This window comes from Rhinolophus sinicus, chromosome 15 (genome assembly GCF_057876585.1).
Source record: "Rhinolophus sinicus isolate RSI-liver-muscle chromosome 15, RSI-T2T, whole genome shotgun sequence".
Taxonomy (NCBI): domain Eukaryota; kingdom Metazoa; phylum Chordata; class Mammalia; order Chiroptera; family Rhinolophidae; genus Rhinolophus; species Rhinolophus sinicus.
In genome coordinates, this window is record NC_142515.1 from 90,287,170 (window position 1) to 90,298,489 (window position 11,320).

General features: G+C 59.1%; 1 protein-coding gene across 2 annotated transcripts; it reads left to right on the forward strand.

Annotated features, from left to right (window-relative positions):
- Positions 1 to 2,946: 2,946 nt before the first annotated feature.
- FGF17 (fibroblast growth factor 17) lies at positions 2,947 to 8,811 on the forward strand. 2 transcript variants are annotated; one of them, XM_088792463.1, is made up of 5 exons: positions 2,947 to 3,107; positions 3,257 to 3,293; positions 6,221 to 6,398; positions 6,648 to 6,754; positions 7,894 to 8,811. In XM_088792463.1, exons 1-5 carry the CDS (start codon positions 3,073 to 3,075, stop codon positions 8,185 to 8,187), a joined length of 651 nt encoding a protein of 216 aa, XP_088648589.1. In that variant the 5' UTR covers positions 2,947 to 3,072; the 3' UTR covers positions 8,188 to 8,811. The 2 variants fall into 2 exon arrangements, with proteins under 2 accessions (XP_088648589.1, XP_088648588.1); XM_088792462.1 differs by lacking the exons at positions 2,947 to 3,107; positions 3,257 to 3,293 and having other exon boundaries at positions 3,581 to 6,398.
- Positions 8,812 to 11,320: the final 2,509 nt, after the last annotated feature.

Consider the following 11,320-nt stretch of genomic DNA (forward strand, 5'->3'; position numbering starts at 1 on the left):
AATTTGATTTCCATCTGCTCAGATAGCAAAGATGGGGGTCTGCCTGCTTTGCTGAGGTGCCCTTTGCCCTTCCCCTCCTTCAGCCTCAACAGGAAAAGGTTGGGCTGGAGTCGAAGCAGCTGGTGACAAGTGGCAGTTCTGCAGGTGGGCTCTGAGTGCTCTGGGTCTGCACCAGCTGAGCTGTTAAGAGGAGCAGGCGTGAGACATCCCAGTTGGGGGGTACGGAACTTGGCACTGGGGGTGGGGATTAACCATTGAATCCCAGGCTACTTCTCACTTCCCTTATCACCTCCCACACCCCCCATAAATGATAATGAACCCTACCCTTCTCTCCTACCAGCTCCCTCTAGTCAAGGCAGAAAGTCAGTCAAAGTTTAGGTAAACTGAGGCTGGACCACATGAGAGGGTCTCTGTCCCCTCCTCCGTTCTTGTGGCCCTTGATACTTTTCAGGGAGTGTCCTTCATCTCCGTTGACACCATGGCAGTTTTGACAGCATCAGTAGGAGTGACTTCCTTTTTATAAATTGGAAAGCTGGGACCAGAGAAGTGAGGGGATTTGCCACAGGTCACACAGCCTGTAATGGCCTGCACCAGGGGATGGGGATAAAATCCAGAGTCAAGGCCTGGAAGCCTCCATGCTGCCTCCCCACTTGGGGCACACCACTGGCCTTTGCACGGGGGAAAAGGAGCAAGCCAAGTACAAAAGCCAAGCCTGCAGGTGTAGAATGGGAAGGGACAAGGAGCAGATGTCACATCGTGAAATGGGCTGCCAAGCCCTGCGTCAGAGCCCCCTGGCACCAGCACCCTGGCTGAACCTCAAGGCCAAGTTTGACTGCTGGCATCTGTTACCATGGAAACCCAGGCTGGGCTGGGTACTGGCCAGTGATGACAGCAGGCCCTTCCCCACTGATAGGAGCCAAGCGCTCAGGCTCAGAGGCCTTTCACCCAGGTGGGATGCCCACACCTGCCTCTCCTTTTGGCCTTCTGCCCCTCCCCCGAGGCCCCTACAAGGGAGCCCAAACCTGAGCTATCTCCTCCATGTGTCTCTGCTCTTACCCGTGACCCCAGGATGGAGGTTAGGAGGAGGTAGCCTTTAATACACTACCTGGGAGCTGGGGGCAGCTGAGAGGTCAGTTTGCAGAAGTTTCTATAGAAGAGGCAGAGTTTAAACTGGGCCCCAAATGGTGGGATGATGGAAATTATCAGGAGGATCCTTCTGGGCAAAAGCAGAGAGCTGGACAGGCTGGGGCACATTCCAAGAAAAGCAAGCGCTGGACTGGGCATCTGGGCACCTGGTACACTCATGCCACTAACCAGCTGTGAGACCCTCATTGGTGAATGATGAGGACATCTCTCAGCTCCCTTCCCGTTTTGACATTCTTTCCATTGGAGGCCAACCCTGGACTCCCCCAGTGATACAGGGCTGAGGGCTCACACTGCCCTCCCCAGGCCTGTGGAGGCTCAACTGGCCCAGCCCCAGTGGGTTCCTGGGGGAGGGCAGGGGCTGGGAGCCAGGTGCTGGAGCTAGACAGGTCAGAGGTGTCCCTGCTTGTCTGTGTGACGGGGAAGGGTGCCAGACAACTTTGTGGATTGGTCTAGCTCAGGAAGGTGAGAAGGAGGCCTGGAGGTGAGAGGTCTGCCCTCCCACTCATCTCTTTAGGTAAATAAATCCATATCCAGCATTTCCCTTTCTCTTCTCATCCCAGGGGCACTGAGACTCCCCAGGGAGCCAAGCTGAAGTGTGAGCTCCACTTCCCTAGAGGGGGAGGGACTTCCCTCAAAGGTCCTAGCACTTACCATCACCTACTTTTGGTAGGGAAGGAACAGCTTCCGGAAGGGACTTCCCCTACTGGCATGTCCTGGGCTATGCTGGGCCCTGAGGGTGTGGACCCAGCAGAAAGGCTCCAGACACAATCCTGTGGAGTAGAAAGAGCATGGACTTTGGACACCTGGTTCACCATTCACTAGCTGGGTTTGCCTCAGTTTCCTCATCTGCAGAATGGGGTAATAACTGGCCTGGTACAGAGCAGCGTGGGACCAGAGGTTATGTGAAGAGGTTGGTGGGCGCTTCATCCCAGACAGCTGCTAGGTGACAGGGGGAGGAGGTCCTGAGAGGCTCCAGAGATGGCTGCTGCCCTGGGCAGGGGGGGTGATGAGTGAGGCCCAGGACACAGGCCTTCTGACATCTGCTACATGCAATTATCTCTTGGGGTCTTCCAACATCCTGGGGCATTACTGTCCCCATCTCTCAGAGGAAGCCGCCGAGGCCCAGAGAAAAGTAGCCTGCACCAGTGCAGCCAGCTCTTCTGTCCCCAGCTCAGGCCAGCTTTGGGGACTCCATGGGAGTCTTCCATAGTCCCAGCTGTCCCTTCCTCTCCACCCCTGACCCCCAAACTGTTGCACCCACTATTTGCAGCCAGTCTGGACAGCCTTAACCCCTCCTTTCCCAGTGGCCAGATAGCAGATAGAGGGAGCTAGGGGTGACAGAAGCAGTGGAAGCCCAGCTCCTGGCCAAGCCCACCTCCTGCCCCCTGCAGGGAGGCTCCTCCTTTTAAGGCTGCTTCTAGGAATTTCCACCCCTGAGCCAGACCCAGCGACCCCAGATTGCTACCTGCCCTCACCCTCGGGGAGCGGGGTGCTAAACCTGAGGGCAGGAGACGCTGGCCCACAGAGGGGAGGAGGGGCACTCCAGTTGGGGTCTGTGAAGGTCGGGAACATTCGGGAGAGCTCAGGGCCAGCCTCCTGTCGAGAAGGCTCCAGTAGCCTCATCCTCTGCGCTTGGGGAGCCCAGGAAAGGCTGGCAGCTCTGCCAGTGGCTGCTTTGCAGTCTCGCTGGCCGGGAAGGTGGACACCTCACACCTCAGTCTCCCAATTACGCCCTCCTCCCCCCTCCTCCCCCTCCTCCTCCCCTCTCTTCTCTCTCCTCCTCCCCTTTCTCTCCTCCTCTCCCCCCTGAAAACCTGTGGCTTGAAGAGACCTTGGCTTCTCTGGGACTCTACCCCTGGGGACTGCCCATATCTGCTCCTGAGTTTGGGGGCAGGGGGGCGACCGCCCCAAGAAACCTCTCCAGCGATGGGAGCCGCCCGCCTGCTGTCCAACTTCACTCTGTAAGTGCGCGGCCTCTCCGACTGGAGTTTTGTTGCCATCTCCAGCCTCGGGCAGCCCTAATCTTCTTGGGACTCCCACGCAGACGGCGGCGGGCGGGGAGGGCTGGTGCGAGCACCCACACCTGGATCTGCCTCCTGTCCCCACACAGGTGCTTGCAGGTACTGATCCTCTGCTGTCAAACTCAGGTAGGCGACTTGTCCCCACTGGCTTCAACCCATCTCTCTCACGCCACCCAATGGGGGAGGGGGCCGTCTCCTTTTGGTGGAGAGAGGCAAGTTCTGGCCCCTCCCCAGGTCCAGGATGCTCTGAGATTTTGGAGGGTGGGGGGGGTGTCAGTCTTTGGAGGGGTTAGGGGAAGGGGCTATGGCAAATTTGGGGATTGTCTAAAGTTTTTATCTGTCCTCCCTGCCACGACCCTCCCTCCTTCCCTTGGGGTCTCTGCCTCGCTCTCCATCCCTGAGTCACCCCAAGGCTAAGTGTGAGGGCAGCCCAGACTTAAGGGATGGAGCTGGGAGTGGCTAGAAGAGGGCAAAGGTGATGGAGCAGGTGAGGCTTGTACCTGAAAGGACAGGTTTCCATGGAAAAACCACCTATGTGTTCCACTCACGCCTCCACGCCCACCAACATGGGTATCCTGGGGGGTGCGCTCCTGGGGGTCCTACAGGCAGTCAGAATGCCCAGCCAGGGCAGGTGACTCCTTACCTACAGGCAATGAGGTCAAACCCAAAGATGTGGTTTGGGACAAGATTCAGGGTTTGCTTCTCCACAATCCCCCCACCCAAGTCAGTCGCCCCCCCATGCCCACCCCCCTAGTCCCAGCCCCAGTGCGAGGCTTGGTCCCTTTTTGTGATCCTCCATAAAAGTGCAGCTATTAAAATGCACTGGTCCAGAACCGCGCTGGGGAGATCGCTTGGCTTTCCCAGGCCAGAGGCCGCTTCTCTTCATATCCAGTGGGGACTTTTTTTGAAGGTAAATGCCTTTTCTCTGGGCGAGGGAAAGGGGCTGCCTTTGAAGCAGTGGGGGGGTGGGAGAGAGAGAGAGAGAGACAACCCCCCCTTTTCCTTCCCCCTTTTGCTCAAGCCCCCGTTCCAGGCCTTTTGCTTCACACATCCAGGGAGAGCAAGAAGAAAGCCCCCCAGCCTGGCCAGGAGGGGGCTGGGGGTGGGCCCAACCTGTTCTGGAAAGGGAATTAGCACAATGGTGCGGCTGGCCTGGCGTTTATGGCCTGGCTGAGGCCCCATTCAGGACTCAGGGAAGGTGGCAAAGCTGTCCTTTCCCCCTTGAAGTGCCCCCTCGCCCCCCTCGGAGGGGGGGCCAGCAGGCCGGACCACAGCCATGCTTGAGGGGCTGGCTGACAAGCAGCTGTCTGCTGCAGTGGAAGGGGAGGTCCCCCCGCAGCGGGAACATGAAAGGGACAGGCAAGGTCCCGCGGGGAGAGCGACTTGTGGGCTGTGGGCTGTGGGGGGGCGTGGGGCTGCTTTTGTGCAGGGCTTGAAGGGGGCCAAGGAGAGGAGGGGGCTTCGGGGGGCCCTCTCTGCTCCTGACCTGGAACAGACAACCAGAAGGCTGCCTGCCAAGAGGGGCGGAGGGCCTGAACCTGGGCCAGGAGGCTTGGGGCTGGGGACAGGCAGGCTCCACCGAGGGTCCTGGGCCAGCCAGACGTCTCTTGGCAGGAAGGCAGGTGCCCCATCCCCAATTTGGTCCTCAGGTTCTTCCAGGATGGGGCATGGGGTGGGTTGGGGTCCCCTATTCTGGGGTCCTAGGAATGCTCCTGGCCTGTGGACAAGCGGACGTTGGAAATGAGCGGTAACACACACGAAGGGTTAAGCCGAGCAGGTTACACTGTCAGCCTCCAGCTGCTGCCTCACCTCCCCTTCCTCAAAGCTGACACTTCCCATCCAGCCCTCCAGGAGAGAGTGGCCCTAACAGACGCTGATCCACGTCTAGCTCTGTCCAGATGCTTGCAATTGGGCCTGGAATAAAGGTTGACTTAGAGACGGGGGACGGGGAAAGGCTGTCCCAGCACAGGCCACGGGGCCAAGTGAAGAGAGAAATATCTTAGTGTCAGAGCTGGGGTTGTGGCCAGCAGCTGGGAAATGGCATCCAGGTGGCACCTTGATGGAGAGAAGGGGCAGGAAGTGGTCTCCTGCTAGTGTTGCAGATGGGTAAGAAGAGTTCCGCCTGCACAAGGTACTGGTCCTGCCTTTGTGCGCCACGGTGCGAGGGTGGAAATGGCCCCTCGCCCCTCCCCGGGGAAGTGGGTGGGTGGCAGCATGGGCCCTGGCTGGCTGAGAGCCTCTGTTACATTGTGGCACAGGCAGGCGGCCTCACAGGAGCAGCCCTCGGGCCGCTGCTGATAGCACCTCTGCTGCTGCCTTCACCTCCCTCTGCTAAGGAGGCACCGCCCTCCTGAGCAGAGGAGGGAGGAACGCTGGAAGGCGCCTGGCCTCTCTGCGGTCCCGAGGACCCAGGGGGAGAGGCAGGGCAGCAGGGCATATGTAACTCAGGAGTCTACGGTTAGCACTGCAAAGAAACACCCACAGGGGTCCTGGAGCCTGAAGAGAAGACCCCTTAGTGTTCTCCCATGACCCTAACAGACCAGCTGCTGTCTGTGCATGTGCTGGGGGTGGGCTCCTTCTAGGCCAGTGGGAAGGATGGAGGTGAAAGCTGCTTGTCCTGGCTAACAGAGCCACGACCCTAGAGTTCCAAGCTCCAGTGCTAGAGGCAGGACAGGTTCCGTCTCTAATCGGTTGTGTCACCCTGTGCACCTCCTCCATAGAATGTAGGGATCAGATACCAGAACTTTGAGGGTTCCTTCCAGCTCCCAGAGTCCTGATTCCAAGGCTGCACTGTATCATCCCATGTCCCCCAAACCTGGGCAGCCACCAGTTTTCTGCTGTAGGCTGGACACGGAGCCAAGAGGTCATGACTGGCTCACCCACTGGCCTGACAAGGTCATGGCCATATGCCCCCTTCACCCCGCACCTCTGCTTCCCAGGACAAATGGCCTGCCCCCACCACACTCACCTCTGCACCCCTCTCCCCTTGGATGGACCGGTGGTGGTGTCGCCCAAAGCAAATTGACACTATTTTTCCCTTGGTAACCGCAAAGGGGGAGAATCACCCGTCTCCTAATTTTAACCAGTATGTGAGGGACCAGGGCGCCATGACCGACCAGCTGAGCCGGCGGCAGATCCGCGAGTACCAGCTGTACAGCCGGACCAGCGGCAAGCACGTGCAGGTCACCGGGCGTCGCATCTCCGCCACTGCTGAGGATGGCAACAAGTTTGGTGAGACCCAGCCCTCATCGGAGGCCGCTCCCACCCCTGGCCAGCCTCGCTTAGTCCATCCCCAGATCCCATGTCAGAGCGGAGGCCACAGGAGAGCAGGGAGAAGCCTCTTGGAGGAGGGTCCCCAAGGGCCTCCCCATGCTCCCGAACCCAAGTTCAGCGGAGGTCAGGTTGGTTGGCGGGTCCCCAGCCACAGCCTGGGCTGGCAACCCTCATGGACAGCGGCCTCTCTCCCCCTGCCCCTCACAGCCAAGCTTATCGTGGAGACAGACACGTTCGGGAGCCGGGTGCGCATCAAGGGGGCTGAGAGCGAGAAGTACATCTGCATGAACAAGAAGGGCAAGCTCATTGGGAAGGTGAGGCCCGGAAGTGGAGCAGATGCTTGATTTGTCCCCCCCGGGGTGGGGCACCTAGGGCCCAACTGCACCCCATTCTCCTCTGCGGGGGTGGACCCAGGACCATGACTCTTCTGCTCTCACCCACCCACCACTCTGCCACTCTCTGCTCTCCCCATTTTCATGAGCCCCTCTGGGTCTACAAGCGCTCTGAGGACACTGGCTGGCCCACGGGATCCTCAGCTCAGATTTATCGGGTATTTCCCAGCACCGATGAGTAAGAATCCTGGCACCTACATGATGATGCAGCCCCCCTGTGTTGAGGGCTCAATGCTAATCAGGGTTGAGACAGAGCATTCATACAGGGCCCGGAGCTCCCCCAAGGTCAGTGGGCTCCACAGACTCCAACAGCAAGATGCACACGAACTGCCTGCTCGTGTAACCACCTACTAGTGTAACCAGCAACTCGTGTAACCACCTACTGGTGTAACCACCTACTGGTGTAGTGGTCTACCCTACAGTGGTGGGTCCGGCACTGGGGTGCAAGGGAGAAGTCCATCTCCTTTGGCATCGGTCAATCCTTGGCCCCAGATTCTGGTTGTTCTCAGCAAATATTTGCTGATTTTTTCCAAGCCTCAGGCTACTCATCTATACAAGTGGGCACAGTGTCAGGGTTATCTGCAGAGTCAAAGCAGTGCCTGTGTGGCTGTTGACACAGTCAGTGTCTATAAATGTTTGCCCTTTTTTTTCATCAGAGACTGGTGCCTCCTTTCCCTCCACCCAGCAACACCATTCACCTAGACTGAGGACGGGTCTGTGCACAAGTGTCTACTGGGTATGCACGGAACTGCACAAGTACCTTGATCTTTACACCACATCTCAGGCAACCAAGGCCCAGCATAGCTAACTACCTTGTTCAAGGGGTACAACTTCCAAATGGCAAGGCTGTATTTAAGTTCAGATCTGACCCCAAGCAAAGCTTGTTCCTTTCTCCCACCTTTGCCTCTGCAACAAGACACCGTCTCACTAGACAGAACTCCTTAGGCTGCAGCCCCTGCTGCTCCCTCTCCATCCTAAAATAGGCCCATCAGGCAGATAAGCTCGACAGGGTGGGTGACAAACATCCCTCTTCTCCTTCTATCCACCCCACCCCCCCATAGCCCAGCGGGAAGAGCAAAGACTGCGTGTTCACGGAGATCGTGCTGGAGAACAACTACACGGCCTTCCAGAACGCCCGGCACGAGGGCTGGTTCATGGCCTTCACCAGGCAGGGCCGGCCGCGCCAGGCCTCCCGCAGCCGGCAGAACCAGCGCGAGGCTCACTTCATCAAGCGTCTCTACGAGGGCCAGCTGCCCTTCCCCAACCAAGTCGAGAGGCAGAAGCAGTTCGAGTTTGTGGGCTCATCCCCCACGCGCCGGACCAAGCGCACTCGGAGGCCACAGCCCCTGACGTAGTCAGGGACACAAGTGTGGGGGCAGCTGCCACTCACCAGCCTTCCTATCCCTTTCCCTTCCTAATCTCATCCAAAGATAGGGCCGGGGTGGAGGAGGGGAGCCAGAGCCCCACAGGAGGGCCCTGCGGACGACAAGTGTCAGAGCCCCACACTGGAAAGGGGCAGGACTGGCACCAACCAGGGCTGGGCTCAAGGCAGCCTCCCGGACCTCACACTGGAATAGGCCCCCAGGGCTGGGACCGGCCCCAGGAGAGGAGCTGTAGTGTCCCCGGGACTCAGAGCCCTGAACCAAGAGGCAGGGTCAGCAGGTTGAAGGCCTCGCAGACACCGTCTGCAGGCGGCTCTCCTCCAATTCCGCTCCCTGTGTGTCTCTGTGTGTCTGCCCCCAGCTTCCAAACTGCTCCTGGCCACACTGTAGGAAGGGACTTTCGTTTTTGTTTCTGGAAAAAAGAAAAAAGAAAAAAAGGGGTTTGACCATTCTTCACATTCCACTACCCAGGCCTGCACCCCCACCCCCAGCGCCCAGCCCCAGAATAAAACCATTTTCCTGCAAACGGGTGATCTGAAGAGGGTGGTGGTGGAGGGATCCAACTCCAAAACTCCACTGGGGATAAACTGGCTTCTCGGAGAGGCGCGGGAACGCGCAGCGCCCAGGCCCGGGCGCCGGCAGGTGCAGAGCCGCGCGGGGCGGGGCGGGGCGGCCTCGAGGGTACGCAGGCCTGGATGGCCCGGGAGGCCCGCAACTCCGCCCGCGGGAGCCCAGGGCGCCCCTCCCTCCGCAGGCTCCGGTTTCCTGGCTCTCCCGGCGCGTCCCGTGCTACCTGTTGGGGCGCAGAGAACCCACACCCTGGGGCCGAGCCTCGGGCCGGGCGGGCGGGGCAGGCGGCCAGCGGGGCAGCAGGCCCGGCGCCCCGGCTGCTGATGCCGCCTGGCCGGGAGCAGGATTGCTTTTTTCCGGTGAGGAGGGTCGGGGCGCGAGAGGAGGGTGTGGGGGAGTGGAAGGGGGAGTGAGGACGAGAAAGTGTCCCCTCGTTCTCCCAGGTTGGCTGCGGGCCGGCGGGGGCGCACCTGAGGGGAACCTCAGTTACAGCCCGCGGCCCCGCGGCCCTGGGGAGGGGACGGAAGAGGGGGCTGCCCTCTCCCCCCAGCATGTCTTGTGGGCTTTCCCAGACGCCCCTAGGTGCGCATCTGGGGGGTGGAACTCAAAGGCCATAAAACCCGCCTCTTTCCTCCCCACTGGCCTTTAATCTTGTCAAGGGGAGGCCCTTCCCGGGAGGTCTCTGCGCTTGGGGGAAGTACACCCATTGAGCTCTGTCTTCTGCTGACGGACCCCCAGCCTCAGTTTCCCTCCCTCTTTCTGAACATGTTGGGGAAGGAGATCATGGAGCGAGAAGAAAAAAGATGAAAGATATCCCTTCTCCCCACTTCTCCCAAGCATGGCCTAAAAGTGAGGACAGAATGGGGCGTTGTGGAGGGGCCTGGTTTAGTCCAAATGGGAGGTGAGGGAAGCAGCAGTCCAAACGGATGGGGGTGGGGGGGTGGGTCACTCACCTCTCCCTCGGTGAGAACTGGAACCCTCTCTGACACCCCCAACTCTGGGCAATTTAGACTGCCACCGCCAAGAGGGAGGTCTGCAGGCCCCAGGACATTCTCCTTCCAGCTTGTCATAATTGCTTTTCGCCAGGCAGGTTTTTTTCTCTCCCCCCCAATCACAAAGAGCCTTAATCCCCGTGAAAACTGCAGGAAACGTCTTGGGAGTCATTTTCAGGGGTGTGTGTCGGGAGGGTGGTCTGGAGCCACAGCTGATAACTGGTGAGTTCAATGGGATTTTAGACTCAGGGGCAACGCCCAGCAATTACCTGAGAACAAAGGGTTGGGGCACCCAGGTGTGGAGGACTGGACTTGGGGGGCTGAGAGAGGGGCCTGGGAAGGAGCTGTGTTGGGGAGGGGGAGCTCTTACAATTCCTCTGATTTCCGCAGGAATTTGAGACATGCTTTAAAAACTCTAGACTGCCTCCCCCCCAGCCGGGCTCTCAGGCCCACCCCCACCCTCCCTGGCTCGGGTTAGAGACGGCTTCAAAGGTGGACGGGGCCCTTTGTCTTGCCTCTGCTTTCTTCTCTGCCTTTCTCGGCCCCTCCCTCCCCCTCTTTGACCTCCCCAGCACAGATAGGCCTCTGGGGGCCGGCTCCAGAAAGCCCTCACTGTTTCCTTTCTTGGTGTTTGAGGTGAGAATGGAGAAGGGTGAGGGAGGAAGGCAGCTTGGAGGCCTGTGCCATCTCAGAGAGTGCCGATGCCCCACCCCAAGCCTGAGCCTGGCCGGTCTGATGCCTGCTTGTGGCCTTGGGTCCCGGGCTGGGCTTTCTGAACCTTCTCACCACACCATTTGGTGCCTCTGCCGAGTCCAGGCTCTCTATGCATGGCGCCTCTTCATACGCTGGGGTAGTCTGTTCAACTCATGCCCTCTGAACTGGCAGGTGTGAAGATGCCAAAGTAATGGATGTCTAATCACGGGACCCCAGAGGGATTTCAAGGATATGAGTGTGTGGTCAGAAGAAGGCTTCCTGTGGGCCTCCGACGGCCCCAAGCTGGCTCCAGCAGCCTGGACGTTTCTGTGCCCGAAGGCTCTAAGCAAGTGTGCATGGCTGGGGGGACACAGTGGGGCAAGACTTAAAGCAAGATGAACATGTCCCTCCCCTGGAGGGAGGTGGCAACAGCGTGCCCCAGATCCCGTGCCTGCTTAGGATGACCAAGAACTCTAGCTAAGAATAGCCTCCATATTGATCGAATTGATCTCCCTTCTCCCTCCTGCCCTCCAAACAGCCAGACGAGGCAAAGGGGAGCCAAAGCAGCAAGTCAGAAGGGGAGTCCACTCTCTTTTTAGTCCTTGCCAGCTGGCTTCTGTTTATGGCCTCCATTCCACCATGTCCCTCGGACTCCAGTGGCAGTGACTTTCCAGTCACTTGCCCCCCCCCAAAAAAAAAAGCCTTGCCTCAGACCAGGTGTCCTCAGCCTCACAGCCCTGGACACCGCCAGGGAGCCCCCGTTTTGAAGTTCTTTCCTCCCCTAGCCTGCCACAGGCTGCCCTCTTTTTATTCTTTCCCTGCTTGGATCTTCTCTTTCCTGACTCCTCTTC

Coding starts and splice junctions, on each gene's coding strand:
- FGF17 (XM_088792462.1), top strand. CDS start 6,074: ATGCCCCCTTCACCCCGCACCTCTGCTTCCCAGGACAAATGGCCTGCC. Junction 6,399..6,647: donor TGAGGATGGCAACAAGTTTG/GTGAGACCCAGC, acceptor TGCCCCTCACAG/CCAAGCTTATCGTGGAGACA. Junction 6,755..7,893: donor AGGGCAAGCTCATTGGGAAG/GTGAGGCCCGGA, acceptor ACCCCCCCATAG/CCCAGCGGGAAGAGCAAAGA.